Source organism: Dichotomopilus funicola (genome assembly GCF_033296635.1).
Source record: "Dichotomopilus funicola strain CBS 141.50 unplaced genomic scaffold C8A04scaffold_131, whole genome shotgun sequence".
NCBI classification, from domain to species: Eukaryota; Fungi; Ascomycota; class Sordariomycetes; order Sordariales; family Chaetomiaceae; genus Dichotomopilus; species Dichotomopilus funicola.
This window is the reverse complement of record NW_026944152.1, coordinates 1-27685: the sequence shown is the minus strand read 5'-3', so window position 1 is coordinate 27685 and position 27685 is coordinate 1. Positions and strand designations below refer to the sequence as shown.

The 27685-nt window shown below is 55.6% G+C and overlaps 9 protein-coding genes across 9 annotated transcripts; 2 read left to right on the top strand and 7 right to left on the bottom strand.

Annotated features, from left to right (window-relative positions):
- Positions 1–869: 869 nt before the first annotated feature.
- C8A04DRAFT_33364 (uncharacterized protein) lies at positions 870–2145 on the bottom strand (the record flags this gene model as incomplete). The annotated part of the gene is made up of 3 exons (XM_062782438.1): positions 870–913; positions 1022–1926; positions 2057–2145. 3 exons carry the CDS (start codon positions 2143–2145, stop codon positions 870–872), a joined length of 1038 nt encoding a protein of 345 aa, XP_062632547.1.
- Positions 2146–3591: 1446 nt separating this feature from the next.
- C8A04DRAFT_40931 (uncharacterized protein) lies at positions 3592–5935 on the bottom strand (the record flags this gene model as incomplete). Its single annotated transcript, XM_062785113.1, has 2 exons — positions 3592–5828; positions 5923–5935. The coding sequence occupies 2 exons, from the start codon at positions 5933–5935 to the stop codon at positions 3592–3594; spliced, it is 2250 nt and encodes a 749-aa protein (XP_062632546.1).
- A 1594-nt stretch (positions 5936–7529) lies between these two features.
- C8A04DRAFT_33362 (P-loop containing nucleoside triphosphate hydrolase protein) lies at positions 7530–8531 on the top strand (the record flags this gene model as incomplete). Its single annotated transcript, XM_062782437.1, has 1 exon — positions 7530–8531. The coding sequence occupies one exon, from the start codon at positions 7530–7532 to the stop codon at positions 8529–8531; it is 1002 nt and encodes a 333-aa protein (XP_062632545.1).
- Positions 8532–9187: 656 nt separating this feature from the next.
- Positions 9188–11750, bottom strand: C8A04DRAFT_40929 (uncharacterized protein; the record flags this gene model as incomplete). Its single annotated transcript, XM_062785112.1, has 5 exons — positions 9188–9775; positions 9837–9895; positions 9955–10714; positions 10767–11264; positions 11475–11750. The coding sequence occupies 5 exons, from the start codon at positions 11748–11750 to the stop codon at positions 9188–9190; spliced, it is 2181 nt and encodes a 726-aa protein (XP_062632544.1).
- Positions 11751–16402: 4652 nt separating this feature from the next.
- Positions 16403–17888, bottom strand: C8A04DRAFT_40928 (uncharacterized protein; the record flags this gene model as incomplete). Its single annotated transcript, XM_062785111.1, has 5 exons — positions 16403–16928; positions 17000–17358; positions 17420–17487; positions 17558–17614; positions 17678–17888. The coding sequence occupies 5 exons, from the start codon at positions 17886–17888 to the stop codon at positions 16403–16405; spliced, it is 1221 nt and encodes a 406-aa protein (XP_062632543.1).
- Positions 17889–20526: 2638 nt separating this feature from the next.
- On the bottom strand, positions 20527–21648 carry C8A04DRAFT_40927 (kinase-like domain-containing protein; the record flags this gene model as incomplete). The annotated part of the gene is made up of 1 exon (XM_062785110.1): positions 20527–21648. One exon carries the CDS (start codon positions 21646–21648, stop codon positions 20527–20529), a length of 1122 nt encoding a protein of 373 aa, XP_062632542.1.
- Positions 21649–23071: 1423 nt separating this feature from the next.
- C8A04DRAFT_40926 (CI-B8 domain-containing protein) lies at positions 23072–23890 on the bottom strand (the record flags this gene model as incomplete). Its single annotated transcript, XM_062785109.1, has 2 exons — positions 23072–23650; positions 23852–23890. 2 exons carry the CDS (start codon positions 23888–23890, stop codon positions 23072–23074), a joined length of 618 nt encoding a protein of 205 aa, XP_062632541.1.
- Positions 23891–24325: 435 nt separating this feature from the next.
- On the top strand, positions 24326–26770 carry C8A04DRAFT_16099 (uncharacterized protein; the record flags this gene model as incomplete). The annotated part of the gene is made up of 2 exons (XM_062778728.1): positions 24326–26221; positions 26438–26770. The coding sequence occupies 2 exons, from the start codon at positions 24326–24328 to the stop codon at positions 26768–26770; spliced, it is 2229 nt and encodes a 742-aa protein (XP_062632540.1).
- A 301-nt stretch (positions 26771–27071) lies between these two features.
- On the bottom strand, positions 27072–27659 carry C8A04DRAFT_16096 (cytochrome c oxidase assembly protein CtaG/Cox11; the record flags this gene model as incomplete). Its single annotated transcript, XM_062778727.1, has 2 exons — positions 27072–27121; positions 27185–27659. Coding segments are annotated over 2 exons (525 nt in total), but the record flags the coding sequence as incomplete, so codon positions are not given.
- Positions 27660–27685: the final 26 nt, after the last annotated feature.

Here is a 27685-nt window from a genome sequence, read left to right as displayed (position 1 = left end):
TTTTTTTTTGTTTCTTCCCTGGCCCCTCAGGGTACTTACTGGGAATAATCGATGGGGATACGCTGCTAACTGACAGTAATAGTCTCGGTTATGGGCATCTTCAAGAACCCCGTCATCCTGCTCAGTATGGTCAGCATGGCCATCTTCTTTGGCATGCCCAAGATGGTTGAGAACAGTACGTACCCTCCTTTACCTTTATAGCCTATCATTCCCCAACCGACACCGTGACGTGAGATACTGACGAAAACAAAAACAGTGGACCCCGAAACCCGCGCCGAGTGGGAAGAACGCCAAAAGGAAAGCCCCATGAACGCCATCATGGGCGCGGCCTCCGGGCAAAACTCGAATCCGATGGGCAACTTCGACATGGCTGCCTTCCTAGCCGGGTCGGGCGGTAACAAGGGCGATGAGGGGAGTGGTGGTAACAATGGAAATGGGAAGGGCAAGGGCGAGGGGAAGAAGAGGAGGTAGACCGGATAACGAGTGTTCTGTTATGTTTGGATTAATGAGTCGGAGGGTAGAATTGTATAGATGTGGTAGGCGGCAGGTGTAATACAAGAAGGGTACATTTTGATATCTGCCGTGCCTTAGTGTGCCTTAGTGTGCCTTAATGTGCACGATCGATCAGTTGGAAAGGCAATTACATGGTGTATTCAGCTAAATCATGTACGTGCAAACGCAATCTAACAAACCCAGTTACGAGGCAACAAACCAGCATACAACTCTCCATCGGTGTATCCAATCGCGGTTGCTGTAGTGCAACGACATCAGATGCAAACATCCGGGAAACCCTAAAGTCCTCACTTATTCCCATCTTCCCATCGCACATTCTCCCCCCTTCGCCGTCTCACCCAACTCCATCACAACGCCTAAAAGTCGCCGCCACCGCCATCATCGTAATCCGCACCATCCTCTGTTCATACACAAAACACGTTAGCAACTCATCCCAATCAACCAAGCGGGGGGAGGAGAAAAAAAAGAAGGAAGGGGAGTAAGAGTAAGAAAAGGGACCATCACGTACGAAACCCATCCTGATAAGCATCCTGCTCATCATCATGAATAGCATCCGCAATCAACGCACCCCCCAACAACCCCGCGCCCACCCCCAGCGCCGCACCTCCCGCCATCATCCCCATCCCACTCCCCCCGGACTTCTTATACCCGCCCTGCTGCTGCTGCGGATAATAACCCCCCTGCTGCGGCGGGTAGTACCCGCCCCCCGGCGGTCCGCCATACCCACCCGGCTGTCCTCCATATCCGCCATACCCCGGCTGTTGCGGGGGGTATCCCCCATACCCAGGCTGTCCGCCGTAAGGTGCGGGCGGGCCACCGTACGGCGAGTGCCCGCCGCCGGGATACCCGCCGTGTTGGCCATGGTGGCCCCCGTGGCTTGCGGCGCCCAGAATCCCGCCGAGTCCACCACCCGCCGCGGCGCCGTGGCTGGTCTTCTTCCCGCCGCTTAACAATTTCCCCAGCAAACCGCGAGACTTTTCCTCTCTCGGGGGTAACTGCCCCGGGAAACCACCACCCTGATTGTAATCCTGTCCGCCTCCGCCCGGGGGGTACGGGCTGTTACTGTGACTACCCCGGGCACGAGCATCCTCCTCAGCCTGAAGCTGGCGGGCGAGACGTTCGTCTTCGCTTTCGTTGTTGTTGTTGTTGTTGCCGAACGGTGGCTGGGGACTATGCGATGGGCCCGGCGCGCTGTTGATGTATGACGCCGCGGCTCCGCCAGCCGGGTTACTCGGGCTTGGGTTGGTGTCGTACGGGTTGACCTTAGCGTCGGAGGCGCCGTGGTGGGCGCCGCTGTCGCCGGCGGAGTAGGAGGGGGGCGGGCCGGCTGGGGCACCGTCGTCGTTGGGGCGGGGAGCGGGCTCGGTGGGTTTGTCCCATTGGGATTTTTTGGTGTAGAGGTTTACGTAGAACCTGGGGGATAGGTTAGCTGTTGGCTGCGTGTGGCAGCTACGGTGACAGCGATAGTGATGGCGGTGATGGTCACTAGCTGGACCGTCTGAGACCGACTGAGACCGACTGGGAGGGAATATGGCGTGCTTACCATTCTTTGTACTGCTCGTTATAACGAGCGGTCCAGCCCTCAGGGACTTTAGGTGGGGGAGGACCCAGAGGTGCCTCGAAGTCGGCCATTTTGTAATATGAATTAAAAGCTCACGGACGGGATAAGATGAAAAAGAGACAATCAACCGGATCGAGGTACAAAAGAACAGTCGGCTCAATCCGTTGCGCTGAATGAGGTCGAGACGGATCGAGGTTGTATGGGACAAGAGTGGGGTTCAAAGGGGGGAAACCGGGAATGGCGGGGGTATAACGTTCGAGGAATGGATGTAGGTTGGAGTGTAAAGAACAAAGTGCTGGATCCGGTCACAGAAGAGTTTCAACGGGATAAAAAAGAACTCCGAGGCCTCCCATTGACCCCAGTAGTGTAGAGCACAGATACCTGAGCTCCTAAACTAACTCATGCGCAGACCTTGTGGCGTAATCTGTTCTCAAAAAGCGGCAAATCCCCATCCGTGACACTCCGGAGAGAGTGAGCGAGTGGCTCATGGGCGAAGCGGGCGTTGATTCTCCGCTTGCCTGAGCGTGTTAGTTGGGTGGGCTTAGTTGGGTGGGCTTAGTTGGGTGGGCTCAGTTTGGTGGGGTGAGGTGAGGGGCAACGTGAGCATCTCATCCCGAGGCACAGCCACACTTGGAAGACGAAGCAGGCGAGGCAGGAAACCCTTCGGTTCAAGCCGCGGGAATTTTCAGGGATCGGTGGTCGAAGAGTTGAGGGCCAAGGAATGTTTTGGAATTACGAGCATTTCCATAGTTAACTGTGCCCCGATTTGGGCCTGTTAATATGTCTCTGGGGTTTTTCTCGAGGTCTCTGTGCAGTACCGAATACGCCACTTACCCCCGAACCCCCGGAATCAGCCACACCGAGGGTGCGTATCCTTGCGCCGACGACAAAATCTCGAATTGTGTTTTCAAGGTGAAATGGCCGATGGGGCCCTATAGTGTAGAGGAACGCGCGGCCGTGGGCTGCGCCATGTCTTGGAAATACGTGCTCATACCCGCCATTACTGTTAATCAGTACTCCAGAAGTCGCCTCGGTTAAGCCACACGCGCCGTTTAGAAGTAAATTCTAATTGCATGTTGCAATGGTCGTAGCCCAGTGCAAAGAAAATGCCGGTCGCCGGCGAACCCGGAAGAGCAAGATATTGTGCACCGTTTCCCCAATTTCATACATCGGACCTCGCTATTTTCATCCTCTTTCTTGTCTACTTATCCAAATCCAATAAAATGCGTGGATGCCATAGCAATGCATGTCTTCCTTCCGATGAATGTCCGACCGACCGACCGACCGACTGACTGATCGAATACCTACTGACTGACCTGTTGGTCTTTCTGCTAGATCACACAGTGAAAACCCTCCCATACCATCCAATTTCCCGTTAAATCCGTGTCTCTGTGTGTGTCTGTGAATGAAGATGATGATCCTCCGTTGAACGCCTCGCTGTAAGGGGTAAAAAAGAAAAGAAAAGAAAAGAAAAGGGGGGAACGACGATAGAGAGAGGGGGGGAGAGGAGAGTAGCCTCAGTAAAGCTCCTCCCTATCCTGCCCCCCCCGCCGATCCCCAAACAGATACGCCGCCTCCATGCAGTAGCCACCGGCACCCGTCGCCATACGTTTCTCGCTGCCATAACAAATGACCACAGCATCGACGATGCCTGTTAGAATACCCTCCATCGCACCCAGGATGCCCCATCCAATAAAACTGGCCACCATACCTACGACGTACGCATACGCACTGCCACGAACACCCAGCCCACCGTCGGGTTGTTCCACCCGCAACTGTCGCGCCGTCATCACCCAGCCGGCAAAACCTAGCGCAATGGTCATGATAAACCGCGTGGCGTGCAAGATTAGCTTGGCCAGGCGGTACGGAAGCAGCGGCGAGTACCGGTTGTCTTTGGGCAGCGCGGCAGGTGTTAGGGTAGTGGTAGGTCGCTGTGGCGCGATAAAGTCCATCTGGCTGAGCCCGCGCGATGAGACGGCCAGGGGCTGCGAGTGGATCGCCGCATAGGTTAGGGTCAAAGGGTTCGTCAGCGCAGCGATGGGTGTCGGGATGAACTGGTACATGAACATGCTGAGGATGTTAGCCAGCCGCTGTGGGAGGACGAGCAGTGGGAGGCGGATGGCGAGGGCGAGCAGGGTGGAGAGACTGATGGTGCCAAAAATGGTGGTCAGGGCGTGGCCGAGGGCCGCGGAGACCACTTCGCGGGACGAAGGGGCGGGTACCGCGTTGCGGTGAAAGTACCACTGCGATACCGTGGCTGCCGTGGTGCTCCGCTGAACTCCGGAGATGATGGATGTGGTCCACATGTACATGAGAACAAAGTAGACCCCGAGCCACCAGCTAGACGCGCTGATGATGAACCGGGCCAGCTTGCTCGAGAAATCGCCCCCCATAAATACGCGCGTGAACATGAAGAGCCAGATCCAAGTCCACGCGACCACCACGGCCAGGCAGCCCATACCCACGAGGACGAGAGCCGAGTTGGCAGCTAGGATACGGCTTGAAAACTCGAGGATGCCCACAGCCGACCGGATCGCGTGCCGGCCCTTGTACACCAAATACAACCAAACCACGGCTGAAATCGCCGGGACACCGGCCGCCCACCGCATGACCGTGTCCTGGAAGCGCGAACTGCCGTTTGTCGACTGGTAGCTGGAGATAAAGGGGTACAGCGAAAACGATATCAAAATCACTGGCACCGCAACCATGACCACGGTCACCAGCGGTTTTACGAATGACCGAAGCGCTGCCAGCCAAACGAAGGAGACGATGATAGACACAAGAGTGTCCACCGCCAGCAAGTGAAACGACGCCCGCAACGTGGTGTAAATAGTATCCCCCAACGGCCCGTCAGCACTGCCAGTGTGCAGCATGACTAGGACGAAGGTCGAGAAGAGTGATGCTTGCGCGATCAGGTAGAGCCAAGCAAAAAAGGCGTCGTGCTTAAAGATTTCAACCTCGGCTGCGTGTGCTGTTGGCGTGGCATCGTTCAAGTTCGTATCGACTGAGCTTGGCGGGCGCTCCAGGCCAAGTTCCGAATCTGCGGCGGAATTCCTTCCGAGAAACTGTGGTGTCGGACCCGCGGTCGACTGAAACTTTTGAAAAGCCGGGGGGTCGTCGTTATCTTCCGCGGCGCGCTCCATCAAGAGATCCTCGGGTGGCTCGCTATCGGCAATGGTAGACTGCAGCGCAACATCCTCCATCCCCGGGCTATCGTCGCTTTCCCCCGAGCTCCGCCGGTGCTTTCCCCCGTTATCCCTCCTCAATGCGTCGCCCCTGAGAGGTTGGCGCGCGTGGCTCCTACTCCCGTTCCAACTGCTCTTAATCCCCCGGCGTTGTTCCCCCAGTACCGACTCCCCACCCTCACGGCCCCTTTCTAACGACCCCCGGCTATCATCATTATCCGTCTCGGCGCTCTCCTCTAGCGGACCGGCTGCGAAGACCCGCCGCGACCGCTGTAGCGCAAATAGCTCGGCCGCATCCTCCTCATCCTCATCATCGTGTTCGAGCGTGGCCTGGAACAGCGGCGCATCGTTGGTCGCGTATCGCGAGCCGAAGGTAGCTAGGTTACCGAACCGCGAGCCGCCGGACTGTCCGTATGGGTTCCCACCGCCCCTGCCTAGGAAAGGTCGGCCCGAGTTGAGTCGTGACCCGCGGCTTTGCCAGTCGGTCGTTCGTGATGGGCGGTCGCCGTTGTCTTGCCCCGCGAAATTCGAGAGTCGAGATTGCGACTGTGCAAGGAATCTAGATGCGTCTTGATGGGGAGAGTGAGTAGAGTTCATGACCGAGAGGAACACACTCGCTCCAAGAGAGATGGCGCGATGCATAATCAGAGGGCAGCAACTCACATTCGGAGAACATTTCGGCAGTTTCCCGTCACCCCCTGCCGTGGAGTGCTTGTTTCCACACAATGCTACAGGAGAGGCGCGCTCGATGATGGGGGCTTTCGGTGTTTGTCCTTTGAGTGAAAACAAAGGTGGGTTGAGCAGGATAGAGTTGCGGGGTGACGGGTTGGGGGTCGCGCGTTGTTGGCCCAAGCAAGGAGTCGGCTGGTTCGGGTCAGAAGGGTGCTTTGATGCAGCCCGGATGCCGTATCAATGGAACTCTACAGGCGCAGGTGGTATTGGGCCGATGTAATCATGGCCCGCTGAGGTCTCGTTTCAGGTGCTTAGGGCGCTGTAAAAGCGTGGCAGTCAAAGATGGAAGAGCGGTATATTTTGAAGACGCCGAATCGGCTGGGTTGAGGCCGGTGAGGTAAATGAGGCGGTTTGGTCGTGCAGAGACGAAAATGAAAAGTTTGTAGGGCGAGAAGAAAGGCAGGCAGCCACTGGGGGAGGGCTGGTTACTCACGAGGCACAAGGCGGAAAGCAGCTGCTTGCGGGCTGCCGGCGTGACTGGCGGGTGGGTGTCGGTGACCAGGGGCACCAGGCCAGGGCCCACTAACTAGCGCCAGTGCGGGAAGTGGTCCCCGCTGATATGCTTCTAACAGTGGTTTTCAATCCGAGAATGATGCCTTGATGCATAATGTACCTGCCTGCGTCAGGCAAGCACATGACGACGTAATTACCTAACCTTTGCACTCAGCGATTTGTACAGTTGTGTTTTAAAGGTGCACGATGGCACAGAGACGAAACAATACGAAGTACACTACGAATACAAAGAAAGGATTATATCCTTCCAGGAACCTGTGGAAAAATGAAATAGATGGCTCAGGAAATCCCGGAACACTCACCACCCACACTACGGCATCGTCGCGTGATGCTTTTCGGGCATGATGGAATTCGGTGCTGTTTCTCCACATTGAGCGACGGATTTGGAGAACCGTCCCTTATCGGGTGTGTCGTCACTGATAGCCCTCCTCAGCTGCCGATCTCTGGAGGCCTGCTGATGATCACTCCGCTCCATGGGTGCAGCTCCAAGTTCTGGCTCTTTGCTGGATTGGTTGCAGCTCCCCTGAAGAACCCAGGAGCCCAGGCCACGACCACAGAGCTGTGCTGCTGCAACTCCACCGTCACTCACTTACATACATAGGTAGTAGGTAGTTAGTAGGTAGTAGTTAATTAACCCAAATGCAGGTTCCAAAGCCCGCCTGACCTCAACTTCCTCTCAACTCAAATTGTCTCAATCTGAGACCTGCCCTAAGTCCTGCGATTATTCGACTTTTGATACCCGCTTCTTATTTTGTTCCATTCATCTTGGCTGTCGACTTCCGCACTAGAAGCGTTAGCGTCCGTGTCTCAGATTACGGAATACCAAGCACCCAAAGCGCTCGACAAAGCCGTAAGCTTCTGTCAGCGTGAGCAACATCAAGCAATAAGAACAAAAAGCGCAACCGCGGCATCTTGAAGCTCCGATTCTTGACGACCAAACCTCGACTTCCCCACGACACCCACCAATACCGCCAGCTCAAGAACCCTACCCCGGCATCGCCAACACCCCCAACGCCGTCGCCTCCATGTCCTCCGCACCGTGGGACTACATCGCAAAACTCGTATGCATCGGCGATTCTGGCTGCGGTAAATCCTCGCTCACCATCCGCCTCTGCGAAGGGCGCTTTGTTCCACACCACGATGTGACCATCGGCGTCGAATTCGGCTCGCGCATCGTGCCCGTCGGGCCGCCCTACTCCGACATCACCAAATCCGCCTCTCGGCTCGACAGCTCCCCAAGCGCCGACGGCACAACACCAACAGCAGCACCAACAACCCCAGAAGCAGCAGCAGCAGCAGACGGCGCGACAGCCCCAACCGGCCTCCCACCCCCACCGACCATCCCCAACGACAAATCCAAAACCCCACAACCGCCCCAAAAACACATGAAGCTCTCCCTCTGGGACACCGCCGGGCAAGAAACCTACAAATCCGTCACGCGCTCCTACTTCCGCGGCGCTTCAGGCGCCCTCCTAGTCTTCGACCTCACCCGCAAATCCACCTTCCAACACGTCACCGACTGGCTCAACGACCTGCGGCAGATCGCTGAACCGGACATCGTCGTCGTCCTCGTGGGGAACAAAGCCGACCTTGCCTCGCCCGACGCCGTCGCCGAAGACGACGACGACAACAACAACAACCAAGATAGCAGCACAACAACCACCCCACAAAAAACAGTCGGGGGCCGAACAGGAGCAGCATCAGCCTCAGAAAAAACCAGCGGTAACAAACGCGAAGTCACCCGCGCCGAAGCCGAGGCCTGGGCCCGACGCAACGGCGTGCTCGAGTATGTCGAGACCAGCGCTAAGAGCGGCGCCAACGTCGAGAAGGCCTTCATGCATGTGGCCGAGCGCATTTTTCAGAACATCCAGGCGGGCAAATACGATCTGAATGATCGGCGGTCGGGGGTGAAGGGGCATAGTGCGGGAGGTAGCGGGGGGATAGGTGGTGGGGGTCGGGATGGGAGAGGCGGCGTGAGGTTGACGGGAGGGGGTGGTGGGAAGGGGTTGGGGGGTGGGTGTTGTTAGGATGGATGGATGGGGGGGATATTTAGGGGTAATTACTTGAGAGAGAGCCTGTGTTTTGGTTTACTTGAGATGACCTAGGGCAGAGGGGGATTACATCGTCGGGGGGTCGGGAAACCAACTAGCTGTATCATACTGCTAGGAATAATACCCGGAACGAGGATGAGGGAGCGCTGGTTTCCAGGCAATAATATGGAGCATACGACAGCTATTTGTTTCTGCATGCGCATCTCGGAGAGTCATCAAAAACTTCGCCTTCCTCGTCATGGAGAGCTGAGATCCAAGCGGTCTGACTGGGAAGTGCTTTTTCACCCGGACCGTCGTGGCATTGAACTGCTGCTTGATATATTTTTGTCACATTTCTTCCTTCTATCTCACCTGCCCGTCCACTACTACCACCACAGACATCGTACACTCCAAAAATGAGAGGCAATTAGATCATCTTTCTATCTTCGCAAACGCCGGCTTCCCGCGTCCCACCCATTATTTCCATGTTCCTATCTCTCATGCAAAGTTCCAGCAGTCCCCCCCCCCCCCCCCCCCAAAATCTCCTCCTCCTTTCTTCCTCATCCTCCTCGTCTAACCGAGCCATCGGCAACAAAATAAAATAGAATTTCCTGTGGACCACCCACCCATCCGCCACATGGCGCGTGCGTGTTTTACACATCCGACATGCGCCATGAGTCAAACCACTTCATGTACCCAAACTGCCGATTCGACCCCTCCATACCCCAGCAGATCGGGATAAAGTAGATGTACAGCCCAATGACCGTCACATCCAGGACGGTATACGCACCCCACTGTACAGCCGCCTTGCGATTCCTCAGGAACCAGTCCGTCAAAAACCCAAAGGTGAGAATGGCAAAGTACAGCGCCGGGTAGTAATGGTGGACGTAGGTGACACGGGCCATGATGACGAAGGGCAGGTAGTGCAGGAACCAGCCGATGACGGGGTACAGGCCGGCGTAGTGGATCTGGTCGATGTCGAACTGCGACAGCTCGTTGAAGCCGCGGCGCCAGCGCAGGGTGTACCAGGCCACCAGCAGGGCAAAGATGCCCAGACCCGCGGTGGAGCCCCAGTATACGAGCGGGTTGCCGAGGAGGAAGTACTTGACGATTTTGTCGTCCCAGCCGCACATGCGCAGGCCCACGTGCAGGATCGGCCACTGCCACCATTGTGACGCGAGGTCGTCTTGCTTGTCCGGGTCCGGCACCAGCGCGTTGTTGGACGTCATCATCGCGACGTTCTACACAAGTCAGTCAACATGACCAGGCCGGGGATAGACTTATGGTTGATCCAAGGCTTACCAGGTGAATAAAGTCCTTCAAGAATGGAGACCGGTACTGGCCGGGGTCGCCGGGCGGCACTATTCCAGGGAAGTCAGCATCAACCCAAGGAACACCAGTCCAAGTAAAGCAAACTTACACTTCTCGTTGGTGTGCGCCTCAATGTTCCAGTGGGTGTAGGTGTCGCGCGGGTTGTTCTCCTTGGCGCAAGTGACCTCGATCTGCTTGAAACCCCACTGCGGCAGGTTGACGTTGCCAGCACGGAGGTAGCAGCCCAGGACCTCGTGCTTCAGGCGGAATGAGGTGGTGAGGGTGCGGATCTTGCTGCGGTCGCGGGAAGCGGCGTCGCTGACAACCTCGATCTTCCAGTGGTCCTTGTTATCGCCAATCGTCACGTTTCCATACGAGGAGACCTCCCAGTGGGACTTGGTGAGGGGCGCGGCGATCTGGTGCGAGTGCAGGTTGCGGCCGGTCTGGGAGTGGAGGAGACGAATGGTCTCACCGTCGGCGATAAAGCGGGGGTCGGCCTCGGGGTCGTAGGGGGTGTCGCCACGGTTGGGGTAGAAGAACCAATTGTTGTTCGCATCTTTGTGGTGGTAGCACGTCACCTGCTGCTGGCCGGAACCCTCGGGGTAGGTCTGGACGTGTGAGTGTAGCAAACCACCGCCATATCCCATGTTCTTGATCGTGGCCATCGATCCGTAAGCAATCTCGAGCGGGCTGTCCCTCCCGACTTCGGTACCGCGGAGATTAGCTTGGAACAAAGAGGACATTTGGGCGTCGCCGGGACCGCTGTTCGTGAGCACAGCGAAGTGGATGGCGAAGCTGAGCAGGTAAACGAGGAAGGGCAGGATGATGAGACCGACAACGCGAGCCGCAACATGAGCAGCCAATTCAGTCTAATCCTAGTTAGCTGGGCACTCCCGCCCGGAATCAACAGGTTGTACCTACAATCGGCATCTTCGTGTCCCCAAACTTGTTCCACAGATCCTCAATGGTGTACAGACCAACAAGCGCGGTGACAAACAGCCCGACAAGCTTGACGCTGGTGACGAAGCCGATGCTAAGACCAGTCATAAACAGCCAAAAGAACCATTCAGGCTCGAAGCTGTTCCTGCGCTGGTTGTGGAACTTGGCCCAGCAAAGCGTGGTCGCGACGGTGCCGAACAGGAGCATGGAGTCGAGGAGGATGAAGCGGCTGATTGTGGTGTAAGAGTTCTCGCAGAGCACCATGAGCGTCACAAGCCAGACAGCAGCACGCTTGAGTTGGAGCTCCTTAGCGGTCCAGTAGGCCATGGGCACGCAGACGGCGCCCCAGAAGGCGTTGAATTGGCGCATAAAGGTGTAGTTAATCTCCTCTGGGTAGGTCTCTCCCGACTTGAACTCGAAGGAACCATTGTAACCGGCGAGGTATCCGCTGAGACCGACGAGGAGTTTCCCGGCGGGGGGCTGTGTGCGATCGGTTAGCCGAGACTCGGACTATCGTTGGTGTCAAGCGATCAACTTGCATGGACATCAAAGTAGAATTCGCGCTTTAGGTAATGGCTACCAAACTTTCCGAAACTGTTGCAAACAAAGGTCAGCGGCACTGTCTACGATCCAATTGGGGGCGTGAGATAACAGGAAGGAGGGGGGGAGAGGGGGGGTTCCGAGGGTTACTGACTGGGCTTCGTCCCAGGTCACGATAGGAGACAGGCCGATCTTGTAGAAACGGGTGAAGAAGGCCAGCGCGGTGAAGATAACGGGGGCGATAACCCATTCCCACTGGTCGAGCACCCCGAGGAACGATGGGGCCTTCTTTGCCTTCTTGTCATCAACGACCTGGGGTTGCGGAACGGCAGCCTGTTGCGGCGTGCCGGGAATATTGCGTCGCCTGGCCGCGTCGCCGACGTCGAGGCCGGATGCGACGGCGGCCCTGTCGCTTCCAGAGGCCATGGTGGGTGCGACTGACTGTTTGTTCTGCACAGGTCAGGATAGAGGGATGGGAGGTTGTTTGTTTGTCTTCGGGGGTTGCAGCGGGCCGCAAGTGGTAATATGCGATGCGGAGAATCAATCTAGAAAACGGAATTGATGAAACGAGCGTGTCGAAAGCAAGGGGGTTGCAAAAAGCCCCGACGGAAAAAAAGCCGTGGCGAGCGAGACTACCAATGGCAGACTCACACCCCAACGAACCGTGTCTCTTCAAAACCAAGGAGAACACAATGGAAGGTGAAGAACGAGAAGGGAAAAGAAGGGTCGAAAGGCTCCTCACGGTCGAGTCGAGCTTGCAGAGCTGAAGCTGGGCTGAGGAAAAAAGGAGAGGACACGGACAACGTCGTGGCCTTTTCCGCTCCTTTGGGGGACCTCCCTGCGCCTGCGAAGGCTTGGCACTCGTACCGTCGATTGGCTTCTCGATCGGCCCAGACGCGTGGTGGCCTGGAGGCCCCACAATTTAACGCTCGTCAAGCTCCCCACACCCCTGTCCAACTCCCTTTCGGATCTTCGAGCCGCCCGTTTCTGCACACAAGTTCCATCGCTTCTGGAAAAGGCGGGTGATAAATTTAGTTTCGTCCCGAGGTTGCCGACCTCACCTCAATTTTTGACAAATTATAGGGGCTAATTCGCTCTTGCACTACTTCGAATATTCCAAGATTCTGGGGCGTCGCCCAGAAAGCCACAAAAACAAAATGGATCACAGAAACAGACCCCTGAGGAGCTACAAATGGATCAGTATAAAATAGGACAAAATAGCCCACGGCAATGGCGAGGATGATACGAAGAGGTCAACAACGAAGGAGGCCACTGGCATGATCATGGGGACGACAACAAAGCTAACGATGAAGCAAACTCACTAAGTACTAGAGCGAACCAAGAAAATCCGACATGTCCATGCCTAGCTGCATATTCCCAGCGAGCTCACATTCCTCTTTTCTCCAAAGTATCTTTGCATGCTCCTTGAATCGGACTAAGAACACACACACCGCTGGGGTTCTACTAACTCTACCGTAAGGTCAACCCACTTAGACGACAGGTGTTCAGGGATAGCTCCGAGTCGCGAGTAGGCGAAAGCGAACTCAAGACGCCCAGATATCCCGGAGATAACGGCTTGGGGGCGAAGATATGGACGAAGTGTCCTCTAGCATACATGGACCTAAAGCTACGATATACCCATTGCTCCCTCAAAGTTCAAGGTAGTTATGTAGACGGAAAAACCTAATGCGTGACACCAGCCCATGCTCTCTGTGCGTAACAACCAGACCAACGCCCGCCCATCTATCCGAGTCAACATCTCAGCTTCTATTGCCGAAGACTGTATCGAGGAGTGGTCCACTCCGAGAAACGCATTTTCTTGAGCAGCAGCAACCGCACGACCCCCAATGGGCACTACACGCAGCCTACCCTTATCGACGACCCAAAACGCCAGCTTGGACTCTGTCCGCAGAGCAGCGCCCATCGCCCAGTTCCCTTCACAGTGGTCGACGGTCAGCCGACCCGCTGCCTAACCGTGGCCCGGCACCAAGCAGACGAACTCCCGCACGATCCACAGCCCCAGATGATTGGCCCTGTGAAGCTTCTAGGGAGCTAAGGGAAACCCTCCCAGATGATATGCCGGCCGTAGTTTGCATGAGAGGTTAATGGTTCTACGATACGAACAGTATGAATGCCCGGCCAATCCCTTCTGTCTAAACCGAAAAGAAAAAAGAAGAAAAGAAAAGCAAAAAGCTCACTACCAAGCGCCTAACCCCATCCGGAGGGATAGTGGTTGGTAGTTACGAAAATCTTTCCGGTGAAAGATTTTTCTTCGCTGGCCCCGGGAATCGAACCCGGGGCCACTTCGATTTACGACGGTATTGGCGTGGTGCTCCTCCCAATGCCGCTGCGCCAAACACCGCTGTTTGGCGTGTTGGGAGGATCTGGCGACTGGAGGAGTGGAAAACTGGGTTATATGGGGGTGTGTGGTTGGGATGGGAAGGAAGGAACTGTTTGGGTGTTGCTGGGAGGGGTTTGGGGGCCAGGAGGTCATCAACTCACACCTAAAGATTCGCCTAGAGCGATGCTCTATCGGCGAGGCCGAGTCTCAAAGAGGGAGGTTGCGCGTGGTGAGGTCCAGCTGATGGTAGATCACACACAAGGTGAAGAGGTGGTGATGTTTTGAAGGCGAGTGTCGTGCAACTAGTGCCAAAGGTAACAGTGAGTCTAGTAATTGCTTACAGGGTGCCGTGGCGAGAGAACACTACAAGCAACGCTTAGCTAGGAATCCCCGAGCCTTCCACTACGCAGAGACCGCGAATGAAGCAAAGAAAAAAGGTTGCAAGATACAGCAAACCCCTTCGCCCTCCCACAGAGCTCGCATATTGGAGTCAAGATGCCCCCGTCTACGTTACTTGCCTTCCCCCAAAAACCGTGTGTTGGTCACATGAGGCAGGAAGTAGCACACCATGTCAGCGAGCAAAAGGAGTTTGATGAGGTTCAATCCGCACGGTCGTATGGCAGATAGAGAGGGACAGACCGAACTTGGGGGAGCGAGTGCCGGAAATCTGAACCCGCCGAGAAAGGCAGACAATAATTTCCTTGCGAAGATATACGCGTCCTCCTTGGCCGCTGTACTACGACGATATAACATGACACTAGAGGCGTCCGAACCACACTAAGGTAGCATTTAACCACTGTTGGAACTTGGCGGCATCTAATTCCCACATGCGGTGCATGGACCGACATCTGGCGTCGCTATTTACAATTAGGTACCTTACTACTCACTCTATTGTTGTTTCCTCCTGACCCTTCTCCGGGCCTGAACCAGCTTAGCTGCCACAATTGGGATATGGAGCCTCGAGATTGGCCGCCGGCTTCCGATACCTCATGATGGAATCGGGATACAATGGCAGGCTCTGTCCGCCCGGCGAGAGGTATAACTGGGACGCCTTTTCACTCGGGTGGAAGTGAAAACTCGAGGCTCAATAGTTGACAAATGGGGCGGCCGGTCGCCGCTGGATCGTAAATTGAACCGACCACTAACCGAAGGTGTTCTCATGGACTCGATAGGTTTCAGCGACGTGTGGTAAGTATTGGGGGAGCGCCACAAACTGATAGACCTTAATAGGCAGTTGGGAGCTCCGTGGGCCCTGTACGTGAACCTTCCAAAACCTCCCGTTGGTGTTTAGGAAGAAAATAAATGTTAGAGCTAATTTTCGGGCACGCTTCGGGGCTTTGTAATTGTCATAAGGCGCTGGGCGTTGTGTTGCTTATATCGTTGTCAGGTTTGTTGCTACGAGGGGGTCATCAAATGAAGAACACCACAGCTTGATCTTGCGGCTGGTCCGTTTTAAAGAGAGTGTGTGCCATGAGTGGTTACGGAGATGGAAGCGGAGGACCTGGAGCATTGAGGGTCGCGCTCCTGGGTGTGAGTGAGTTAGGGTTGAGTTGTGCCGAGACTCTGACGGCGTGGAGGGTGTCGCTGGGGCTTGCTTCGGTTTACTATGGCTGCTGGGAGACATGATGACTTCGGGGTTTCTTGGATATTTCGAGATCCGGTATGCTGGGAGTTTCATTATCTTTTGATTATATGCATCTAAAGATTAGTTTTATGTCGTCATGCAGAAGGGAGTGTTGGAAGCTGTTAGATGATGACCACAACGTAATTAGCGGCTTTAGGTTAATCATGGAAAGCTTGCTGAGAGTATCAAAGAAGTTACAATCTATGAGAGAGTGACCGCCGGCGGAATGCGTTACGTTTAAACAAAGTAATGATGCTTTAAATCTCTAGCGACCTATTTAGAAAACATTTATTTCACTCACAATTCTCCCCCTGTTTGGTGGCAGCTTGGTTTTAGTTTGCGACCCTTTTCCTTTTTTCATATGACTTCTTCCACTTATCCTCTTTCTCGTTTTCTTCATTCTTTAACTTATTTTTTGCCTTTTGATTCAAGGGGAAAAAAAGGAACCGTTGCCCCTCCTGGATTTTTTTCTCACGATGGTTTCTACAGTGGTGTTCAAATTTGCGAAAGTAAACAAAAGGGGCTGTGCTGGCCAGTGGGTAGGGTTAGGGTTATGGCTGCAAGGCCTTACCATCGTGCCTTCCGTCCCACCCGCTCTTTATAAACAAGCTTTGCGCAGCTGCTTCCAACACCCCCCCAAAATAGTACCCAAACAACTGAATAGCGCAGTTGGGGGGGTGTGGGCATACATGTGCCCTCCACCCGCGCCGTCGCACAGGTTCGATTCCTGTCGTTGGCGCCCGAAGCAAAACCATCGGGTTTTCGTAGCTGTCTCCCCACCCCTTCCAGAAGGGGGCCGGGTGAGCAGTGAGCTTTTTGATTCCTTTTCTCTCGATTGTTTTTGTTCCTAGCTTGATTAATTATACGATCGGTCGGCCCTCATGGAGCCGTTACGGCACACTTAACCTCTCGACGTCGGCGCCAGCAAAAATTGGAGGTTGAAGAAATCATAAAGGAACGTTTCGCCAAAAAATATGTTCCAGTTTTTATTGACCTCCCTACTTCCATGGTATAATACAGAACTCCGAGATGCGAAACAACAAAAAAGCAACCCGGACAACTTCAGCTTCACACCCCGGGAACCCGAATCCCCCTCATTCCTGTTCGTTTTAATCAAACTGGCCGATGGTTCGGATACTGGGGCGTCAAAATGCTCTCTGTGCTGCCACCACTCTCCACGCCCAGCCCCGCCTTCCGCTGGCTGTTATCATATTCGACCGAGAACTGGTGATCGACCACAACCCCATCATCTTTACCATCCCCGCTCCGAGTACCCGCACGATCAACACCCGAATGACCGGCGCGCTGCTCAACCTTTCCGTTCCCAATACTGTGCAAATGATACGAGTGACCCCACTTGCGACTGCGCTTGCTGGCGCTGTTGTTGGTGTTGCCGCCCGTGTTCGAGCCGTCCTCAAGTTGGCCCGACTTGCGCCCGCTGCCCCAGCCGGCTGACGAGAAGAGGTGGGGCAGATGCTGCCGCACAAAGGGCTTGAGCGCTGCGAGCGCGTTGCACAGGATGCCGAGGTTCATTTCGAGAAGCGACCACACGGCGGCTGAGCACTGCGTGAAGGTCACGTCGGGGTCGTTGACCATGGCGCGGACGTAGGCGACGCGCACGATGGAGGCGATACAGGCACTGTTGGGAGAAGCGTTAGCACGTAAGAAAGGAGGAAAGAAAGCATTTGAGAAAAGGAGGCAAAAACGTACGCTGAACCAAGACCCAGGATAAGGCCGACCGTAACGCGCTGCTTGAGCCCCATGTTCAACCCATGGATCGTAGGAATCGGAAGCACAATGATCACACCATCGGTGACGATGTTCAGCACGGCCTGGGCGACGGCGATGTTGTTAAGGCAGATGGCGCTCTCGGGGGTACCCAGGAGCGGGTTGCACGGCCCCGAGAACAGCACGGTGAAGGTGACGGAGTAGCCGATCAGCACCAGGGCAGTCAACGCAATGCAGATGCGGAAGATCTTGTTTGGGCTGATACGCCAGTACAAGACCAGGATGGAGAGCTTGGTGAGTGTCGGTGGCCAGATGTAGGTGAGTGCGAGAGAGAGTAGACGCTGAGGGAGTAGGATGGGTCAGTTTGGCGGATAGTTAGGGGTGTGAATGGTGCGGACATACCTCTAGATACCCCACGAGTTGTGTCTGTGTTACTTCATACAGGTGTCTCCCAAATCCAGCGGGCATGGCTAATCAGAAAGTTAGGAGCCTGCGTTCTTTTCCACGACTAATATCAGGGAAAACCGTTTGAAAACATACCTTTTACCGAAACGATGAAGAAAGCTAGCGTTACCGCCCACGAACTCAAAAGCAGCGCTATAGGACCTATGTTAGACTCAACCAACTTGGAGAAGGAAAATGGGCAGGTATAGGACCTACGCTCATCGAACCCAACCGACTTGACCACACAGATGCGAGTGTACAACCGAAGCACCAGCGCTATGGTCGCCAGCGCAAAGGTAACCGCGAATACGGTGATGAAGCTGATTTGCACCTCCGTCGTGTGGAAGAAGTCAGGCGTCACGCCGGGCGGTGCCGGCATGAGGCCAACCATGGCCGTTGGGTCGGCGGCTGCCGAAGCGGCGGGCATGATTGTCGTCGGTCTTCCTGAGCGTTGTTCTGGTTGTTCGGGCTTTCTGACCTCGCTGTCGTCGTCGAGGGTGTTGGTTTGAGGACCGAGTATGCTTCGATAGAGCCGGTTGGAAGCTGAATGAGAAGGGGGCCGCTTGCTTCCTTCTCTTGTTGTGGTTCGAAAGTAGTTGCCGAGATGCTGGATTGGCCAACAGTTGATGGAGTCTCCTTCAGTCTGTCTCCGTTTCGACGGATTCAGGGTGCTCTTCTTATGTATCCTCGAACGACCTCCCTTTCGGCACTTGAAACCAGCAGAGTTGCAACATGCAGGATAACTCAAAGGAACAACAACCACGAAGAAGAAAAAGGAATAACAAGAAACATCAACTGCCCCCCGTCTCTGTAACCCCTTGGCGTCGTCTCCGCTTAACAGGGGCGAGGATCGCAAATGCAGGTGTCCCAGAAGCTGAAGGGGTCGCCTGTTCCCCGCTTCCCAACGGCTCTTCGTGAAAGAAGAAAAATAGAAGGCGAGCAACACAACACAGAAAAAGGAAGAGATGGTGTCAGTAGACTGAACTAGTGTAAGCCAGGCGCCTCGAGCTGATCAGAATACTGACAGCAGTCCAACTCTCTTCTTTACCTTCCGGACTCTGACACTATCACGGCTCACTGACGACGAGGACAGTTAGTTAATCGAAGCATTCTCCGAATAACTATCTTCAAGATGGTCACGGAACACACCCGGTGGCCCCCACAGTTGCGACTCGTCCCCATGGAAGTTCCTTTCCACCCTCCTTCGAGAGTTCTCCCGCATCACCCCCACCTCTCTCGCTTTCCATTCCTTAGTACACAGCATCCCTCACCATAACGCCCACCATCCTTGAAAACTTTCCGGCAGGCACCGGAGCGACAAATCCACAGTTGGAATCGACCCCCCCGGCTCCCGGTTTGCCCCCAGTCTCTGGACGCCTCCCCGGCTAGGAGAGACAAGTGGATTCGCGGGACCCCAGCATACGCTTCTTAGCGAGATCACTCCGAATCCGTTTCGTGTGGATTGCCGAGTTCCTGGGGCGTGACCAGACGTGCCAGACAAGAGGCATCTCCGAACCCAGGATGATCCCTTTCTTGGAGTGATTGATGATTTTCTTTTCAAGGCTTCAAGCCCTCCGATTGTCCACATTGCCTCGGCATGGTCTCCGATAGAATGAGAGACGTACCCTGGGACCCTGAGCTGTGGGGAAGAAGGGGCGTTGGCTTGCCTTTTCTGGGTAAAAAATACCTAAGGGACGGGCCGGTGGTGGTGTAGGGGTACTTTTTGAGACAGGAATTTCCATCACAGTCCACTCCAACGAGTGGCCTTCAACACGTCTTGCATGGTTTTCAAAGCAAGATGAGAGAGAGAGCGCACACGTGTTGGTTGGTTATCGTGCAAGACCGTTGGAAAGTTAACAATATCCATTTACATAAAAACAACAGGGGCCACGGGACAAGCGAACACCACCTTTCTCCAGTTCAATACCGGAGTAACGACCGTTGTGTTATTCGTTTCTGCAAACGATGCATGGATATGTGCTCAACATTCCCTCCTGCTGTGGAACCATAAGGTTAATACCGTATTTTATTCCCCCTCAGCAGCCAATAGGATGCCACCATCCGGATGGGAAGATTCATAAAAGAAGAACCCCCTGTCATAAACGGTAACATTGTCCACAAACCGCACACCGCACAAAGCACACAAGAACGAACCAACTCTGAATAACGAGACAAACCCTCCAATCATTGACAGACATTTCCGTTTTAGGGGAGCCCGGAGAGTGGGGCCGAGGCTGTTCCCGGACGGATATTATCGATACTATGGAGTGGACACACAAGTGTGCAACGTTGAAGCAGTGGTTCCTGCGCGTGGCATGCCGGCTGGTTGGTCTGGGCACAAACCTCCAGAAGAAACCCCCTGCTTTTCTGCGCCAACGGCCAACCTTCCCCCCCTTCGCTTACCAGAATGGGGGCCCCTGTGGCTTGGAACCAGACCCACGGTACTGGAAAGCGAATTGTGCCATTGTCTTTGGCTGACGCCTTGCATGGTCTCGGCTCGCCGAAAAGAGTCTCTCGCTTGGATGAACTTTTTCTTTTTCGGCTCCTTTTCTTTGGAGAGGGTGTCATTGGGAACGTTTCACAGCCAGGGAGGGAAGGAGGGGCCCGGCTGGGCTGGCCTGGGCTGGGCGACGCTCGGAGGAAAGAAACCGACCGGCAGTTTTGCAGACGAACCAAGCTCGTCAACATGTTGGACTGGAAGTTCGGCAAGCCTAGCCACGCTAAGCAGCCCGGCACACAGGAGCAAGTAGCCGAAACCGCCGCCAACTCGTTGCGGAAGCTCGTTACGCCACACAGATCACCGTTGAAACCCCACCTCGGAAACACCGTTCATTGGCTGCATAAGACTACACCGTTTGCACAGTTGGGACCCACCACGGCTCAGGCACGCGATTCTCAAGAATGGAAAATCAAGCGTCGCTATTTTTTCATGTTGCTTTGTTCTTTCTTATTGCTTCCCCCCTCCCCAACATCTAGCTAGTGTACAACACGAGTGAACCAACAACTAACCCCTTGCCCAACCTTCTTCTCGCCAACGGCCCTTTCGAGTCTAGTTATTAATTACACTACACCTCTGTGACATACCCCGGCAGGCTCTCCAGCAATTCCAGACTCTGGTGGTCGACAATGGCCGCGACGTGGCGCGCCGTCATGGTGTCGACAATGTCCTTGGGCTGCATCATGGGGGGCGTCAGGGACCAGGCGAAGCCGTGGAGTTGGTGCTTGCGGTACTCGTCCCAAAGCTCGGCGCGGTCGAGCTTCGGCCCGCCCGCGGCATGGAGCGTGGCGAGGTAGTGGTCGAACAGCTCGATTTCGTGGGCGCGGCGGTCCTCGATGGTCAGGGCGCCGACAATGAAGTAAGTGATGTCGTGCATGAACGAGTTGAAGTGCAGACCTTGCCAGTCGAGGAAGCCTGGCGCGCCCTCGGCCGTGATGAAGGTGTTGCCGATGTGGGTGTCGCCGTGCGCCACCACCACATGTGCCGGGTTGGTCGTGGCCCAGAGCGTCTTGAAGGCGCGCACCATGCGCTCGCGGTCGGTCATGCCATCTGTGACGGGTGGCTTGGCTTCTTCGTCGAAAAAGCGCGCGGCCCACGCCTCCTCGCCCATCATCGACAGGATCACCTCGCGCAGCGAAAGCCCTTCTTTGAGCCAGGGGAAGTCCTTCTCGGTCGCTCCCCATGTTTTGGCGTGAAGGTAAGCGAGCTCGGCTGTGCCCTCGCGCACCCGCTCAACTGGCCACGGCTGGAGCGGGTTGCCGAATTTCTGGCCTTTTGCCTTGAGATCATCGAAAACCACGATCCCCTGGCCGGTCACGGTGTCGCTCCCGCTGTACCAGACAGGCGGAAGGCGCATCGAGACACTGGGGGCAACGTGGTAGAAGAACTCGGCTTCGCGGCGGTAGACGGCGTTCAAACTTGGGTGAATCTTGATGAGAGCCGGGTTGAAGCCGCCTTTGACGCAGACATGGGTGGGGAGCGACGCAGCATCGTCGCTGTTCTTGTATGTGAGCTTGTAGAGCAGCTTGCTTGCCGTTCCGTGGATGGGCTCGACGAGTTCTACTGTCTCGACTGGCTTGCCGAAGATCTTGCTGAACCAGGCGGCTGTGACTTCTTCGACGATTACTGGCAGAGCGTCGGGAGACTCGAGCGCACCGAGAGGGCCTGCAGGGGGGACGGGGAAAGACATAATGATGCAAGGCTGCGGAGATGGCTGTTGTGGCGGTGGTAGGTGTGTCTGAGGTGATTCCAGCTATAACAGGATGGAGTAGGACGGCGGCTTGTGTTCAAGATGTGAAAAGGCTGGAGCATGTGTGTCTTTTTAACATCATCGGGGGCTTGTAATCATTTTGAACCCTCTGGTCCCTCCTAACTGCAATGCGTGTTCGGCATCCCGTTCACACCGTCTGGGGCCGACTTCGAGCAACCCCCGGTCCCCGGGTCCAGGGTTTATGTTAGCGTGGCACTCCTGCATTCAGGGGGGAGGGGATAAGTGGCCCCTTTTGTGGTTGTCCCTTTCAACATGAGTGCCAGCTCCGTAGTGTAGATCCTCGAAGCCAGCCGTCGGCCCCAGAGTCCCAAAGCGGGACAGCACGCATAGCGATCTGGGGCCCTGGACTCACAGTTCCGAAAATGTGCCAACATCAAAGACAACGGCCCTTCCCTTGGACTCCACAACTGTTGATCTTCAGGGTCCAGCTTCGACAAATTCTGTGTTGAAAGGAATCCCATCTGGCACATACTAGTGTAATAACTTGCTTCTGGTGGGCTGTGTTTAAGAACGAAGAAATCCCCATTGGTCCAAAGAAGAAAGTCGACCGATTCTCTTTCAAATAGTCGGTTGCTCTAGCAATCTTAGTCGGGCGAGAGCGGACACCACCCAAGACATAACATTCGGTGGCAAGTTCAATTCGACTCCACGTATTCGTAACTTGTAAAGTACACTAACTGGCACATGCGGCCGGGGATACATTCGAGTCAGACCAGCCCTGCTTAGCGGAAGCAATTGACTCTTCTTGCGCGAACCGTGGCTCCTCTTGAGACGGTGTCCTTGCTTGTGTGGGGACTCAACACACCTTCCGAGTTCTGTCAGCCTCAGTGTTTCTCCAAGCGCGGAAACGGGTCGAATTGGTGATAGTAAAAGTTAGATCAGAGAGGTGCGACCATCAAAAGAAATAACCAGCAAATGCATAAAGTGCGCCTTGTGAACAAGGTACTTTGGGGTTGATCCTGTTGTCAGGAAAGAACACTCCGGGTCCCCTTCCCGACCTCGAGCTTTGAGGGAAGGCGCAGCCATGGAGTTGGCCAGACAGGTAACTATCCCCATCTGCCTCCCATGGCCTAACATGGCCGAGCGCCTAAGATTTCGAGAGAGCTAAAACTGTTGCATTGCCTCACACAACACAGGCGAATTCAATACGCACAACCATCACCACTTTCCTCGACGGTGCTACCACTGCGCAGACGTCTCCATCTTCCATTTGAGGGTAATACATAGTATACACATGATATACACGCGGAACTCCTTCATAGCCAGACACCCCTTATGCCCTTCCTGGACCCCGCCCGACACCCGGGTTTCCCATTTTCTTTTCTTTTCCTTTCTTTTTCTTCTACTCCATCTCGGCCTTGAGAGCCGCCGCCTCCGACTGGGCCTGTTCGAGCATCCTCTTCTCCCGCTTGTAGTCCTGATGCTCCTTTAGGACACGAGCCCGATCAATCTCAGCGTAAACCTCCAGCTCCTCAAGCTTGCGCTTCAGCGCCTCATCCCGCGGCGATATCGGAACCGCCACCGCGCCAGTCTTGGTCAAGAAATCCTTTAGGATCTTTTCCGAGTGAGCCCCTCTCATGTTGATGGTGAGTACGCGCTCGCCCGGGCCTGGCGCGGGCGGTTCTATAGAGCCGTCCATCACCCTCGACGACGTAATACCCCATGGGGTCTCGGCAGCCGTGGCGGACCCGGTGGCCTCGCGGAAGTAGATGGAGAGGGTGGCGGGCCCCGCGTTGTCGTCGTTGCGCTGCACAATCATAGGTATAGTTGGGTTATGGAATTTGAGCCGCGGTAAATTTTCCCTGAAGAACTTTCTTGGCCCCATGTGTCCTCCTTCTAAACGGAGCGCAAAGCGCATGTGTATCCGTGTTACATCTTTCGGGAGTATGGCGGCGCCGGGGCCGGTCCTAAGGTTGAGGAGCTGCGAGCAAGGGAGAGTGTCCGTTAGTACGATGTGGGGGGCGACGTAAGGTTGGCCGGGGTTGAAACCCTCGGGTGTTGTTTGGGGCGGTAGGTAATAACGCGCGGAGAGGAAGCTGGGGACGGAGCATTTCACACCTTCTACAACACCAAGCAGTTAGCAATTTGAAGATGGGGGAGGGGCCGGGCTGGATAGGCGCACTGAGTCGAGATTACGTAACCGATGGCCGATGTTGACCATCTTGGAAGCTCTGCGAGAACTAACTATCCAGGTCCGGGGATAGCTGCACGGAGGGGGCTGTTTGGTTGTGTGGGTCGCAATGTCGAAGTTATCGTCAACTTTCGAAGATGCCGCCGCTGGAATGGGGAGGATGGCTGTTTGGCAGACCCCGGTAAATTTTTGGCGGAACTCAATGGGAGGGGCCATGCGATTGTGGTCGTCCGCCTCTCACCGCCTTTGCCTGCCGGAACCCCTGTCACCATAACCCCACAATAATTTGATCCCTGCTTCAATTTTCGACCCTGAACTTTTTTTTCCTATGGCGGGAGAAGAGATGGAATTTCGTTGTGGCAGAAACCTGCGATATCTAGAATTACGGAACCCAACCTACGAAGACCCGGTACTTTAGGCAATTGGTTGAACGAGCATATTCGCATTGCTCTGCCTTTTGGCGCCATGCCCCCAAGAGGCACGCTATCTTCGAGATGGCTAGGCCGGGCGTTCAACTTGGAACGCAGGAGGCCTGCGGCCTCTGAACTGCCGTTGTATCTTTGCCCCGCGTTCCGGTCGATATCCGGGGGCCGCATGACCGGGCACTTCCCACGCCGGCCGCCCTTGCAGCCCGCTCAGTTCCGCCGACTATATGCTGGGTCTGCCGCGCCGTCGCCCACGGAGCCTCAGCCAGAGGTTAAACAGCCGATCAGGACGCTCCCCTTCCAATGTCCCGGATGCGGGGCATTATCGCAAACCTCCGTACCCGACGCTGCTGGTCACTACGATTTGTCACGCCGGATCCTACAAGAATACCTGGGCCTAGTAGAGACAAGTAAGAGGAGGAGGAGCGGGGAATCCCAGGATAACGACGAAGTTGTGCAGCGAGCGCTGCAGTCAATCGACGTGGACGCGTTGAAGGCCCAGGGCATCAATCTCGAGGGACTGTTACCCGCAGAGCCAGCCGAAGCTTCTCCTCCTCCCCAAGAAGCAACTGCTCCCACCCCCCCGGTCTGTGACCGATGCCACAACCTAATTCACCACTCCACCGGCACGTCGATTTTCCACCCGAGCGTCGAGTCACTGCGCGACACCATCGAGGAGTCCCCCTTCAAACACAGCCATGTGTACCACGTCCTAGATGCCGCCGACTTCCCCATGTCGCTGCTGCCCCGGTTAAGCAGCCTTCTCGACATCACACTACGCACCCAGAACCGCAGGTCCAAGCCAGTCAACTACTCACGCGGCCGTCTCATCGAGATGAGTTTCGTGATCACACGGTCGGATTTGCTCGCGCCCAGGAAGGAGCAGGTCGATGCTCTGATGCCCTACCTCACAGAAGTGCTGCGGGATGCGCTTGGTAGGCTGGGAGGGCGCGTCCGGCTAGGGAATGTCCACTGCGTTAGCGCGAAAGCGTCGTGGTGGACACGCGAGTTAAAGGAGAACATTTGGAAGCGAGGCGGCGCCGGGTGGTTGGTAGGCAAGGCCAACGTGGGCAAAAGCAGGCTTTTTGAAGCCATCTACCCCAAGGGCAGGATGAAGGAGGTTGCCCCCAAGCGCGAGATCTCAGTCAATGTTTTCCCCGCGGGCCACGGCCTGCCAGATCCGGGGTCCGTTGTGAAAAACGGGGGCGCGGGGACTGTCGACCCCGGGGCTAACACAGAACCCGACGCTGGTGCGCCCAACCCTTTCCTCTCAACACCCCCGGATCCATCTGCAGCCGACTACACACTTCTCCCACCAGCCCAACCGGAAGCCAACTACCCGGTAATGCCGGTGGTCTCCTCCCTTCCCGGGACCACAGCTTCGCCCATCCGTATCCCCTATGGATCCGGCCGCGGCGAGTTAATCGACCTGCCGGGGCTCGTCCGAAGCGACCTCGAAAACCACGTCAAAGAGTCCCACCGATCCAACCTCCTCTTATCCTCGCGCTTTGTCCCCGCACAACACTCCCTCAAGCCTGGCAAGTCCCTCTTGATAGGCGGCTTTATCCGCCTAACGCCGCGCAACTTGGCAGCCGACGGCGACCACGAGCTCGTGTTCCTAGCGTACGCGTTCACTCCGATCCAGGCACACCTAACGGCCACCGAAAAGGCGATTGCCGTTCAGACCCAGGCGGAAGATGCCCCCGCCGTTGGAAACATCTCGCTACCGGGCACCGGCGCAACCATCAAGCATGCCGGCGCTTTCCAGATCCGTTATGACATCACTAAGGCCCGCACCGGCCCGCTCACCCGCAAGAACGCCATCAACCTCAAGGTCGAGAGTTTACCCTACCGCGTGTTGGGGTTGGATATTCTGATCGAAGGGTGCGGGTGGGTCGAGCTGGTCGTTCAGGTTCGCACCAGGCAACTGCGCTCCGTGGCATTGCGTCCTCCGAAACCCCGTCCTGATGCTGCCTCACCCCCTCCCCCGGAGCGACTTTCTGCTTCTCCCGATACTCCTTTCTTCTTCGGTGAGGAAGAGTCACCGGACTCCGACACCAATGGCGCGAATACCCGGCCGGAACCCATCAACTCCATCAAGAACGAGAGAAAGCAGAAGGTCGACGAATCCTCAGAAACCGACACAGGGGAGCCCAAGGAAGAAGAGAAACCCCAAGACCCCTGGGCCGCCTTCGAAGCCCAAGTCCTCGGCAGTCCCCCGCCGAAACCAGCCCCTAAATCGAAAGCCAAAACTCCCAAGGCTACGGCAAAGCCGACCGAGCCCGAGGAGGAGGAGCTCAACTGGCCGGTCATCGACGTGTACACGCCCGAGGGACGTTTCATCGGGTGGCGGAAGCCGATGAATGCGTACATGTTGTGCAAGCCAAAGGGGCCGGACACGAAGCGGCCGAGGAAGAGTATGAAGGGTGTGAAGAAGGAGATGAAGAGGATGAAAAGGGAGAAGGAGAAGGCGAGCGGGATGTAGGAACTGTAAAGTATGAATGGATGAGCGATCAGAAGGTGATGACGTCGTGGAAGTGTACTTGGACATGTTGATATATGTGTATATGTATGTGTATGTGTTTGTATGAGAACATTGTACAGGATGGTGTCGGGTTATATATTGGATATGGTGTACAAAATATACAATGGGTGGTGTTTCAGACGCACCTATGACAGGGTATCTACCATCTCTAAATGCTCAGCTAAACTCCCATTTTTCCGTTACCGCCATCGTACACCACCTCGGTCTTGTTTTACCGCTGTCCCCCTTTTATTGCGCCCGCTTAAAACCCCGGCGCACCCTGGAAGTTACCTTTGTCGTCGTACCTCGCTTCTATTCCAACGTTAGCAAATACGCTCCCATCCTCCCCTGGCCGTTTCGGTCCCCACAACTTACTAAAAAACGTATAATTCAACGTCACAGTGTGCACATTCCGCATATTCAAATCCTTCAACAAATCCGGATCCAAATAAAAAAACACCGGCATATCCACCGTCTCGCCCGCCGCCAACCGCTGCTCCTCAAAGCAAAAACACTGAATCTTGCTAAAATACGGCGCCGTCTGCGCGGGCGTCACGCTGTACGTCGCGACCCCAACAATGTCCTTATCCGACGTGTTGGTCGCCGTGTAGAACGCGAGTGCCGTCTCCCCTGGTAGCACGCGCACCTCGCGCTGCTGCGGGGTGAACTTCCAGGGCAGGACGTCGGAGACCGAAGAGGAGAAGGTCACGCGGATGCGCCGGGCGTCGGTGACGGGCTCGAGGCGTGAGGCGAGGTCGTCGGGGGAAGAGGAGGAGTCGGATGCGCCGCCGTGGGCGCGGACGGGTTGGCCGCCCCAGCCGGTGGTTTGGCAGATCTGGGGGTGGTTAAGTTAGAGCTGGAGGGGGGGGGAAGCGG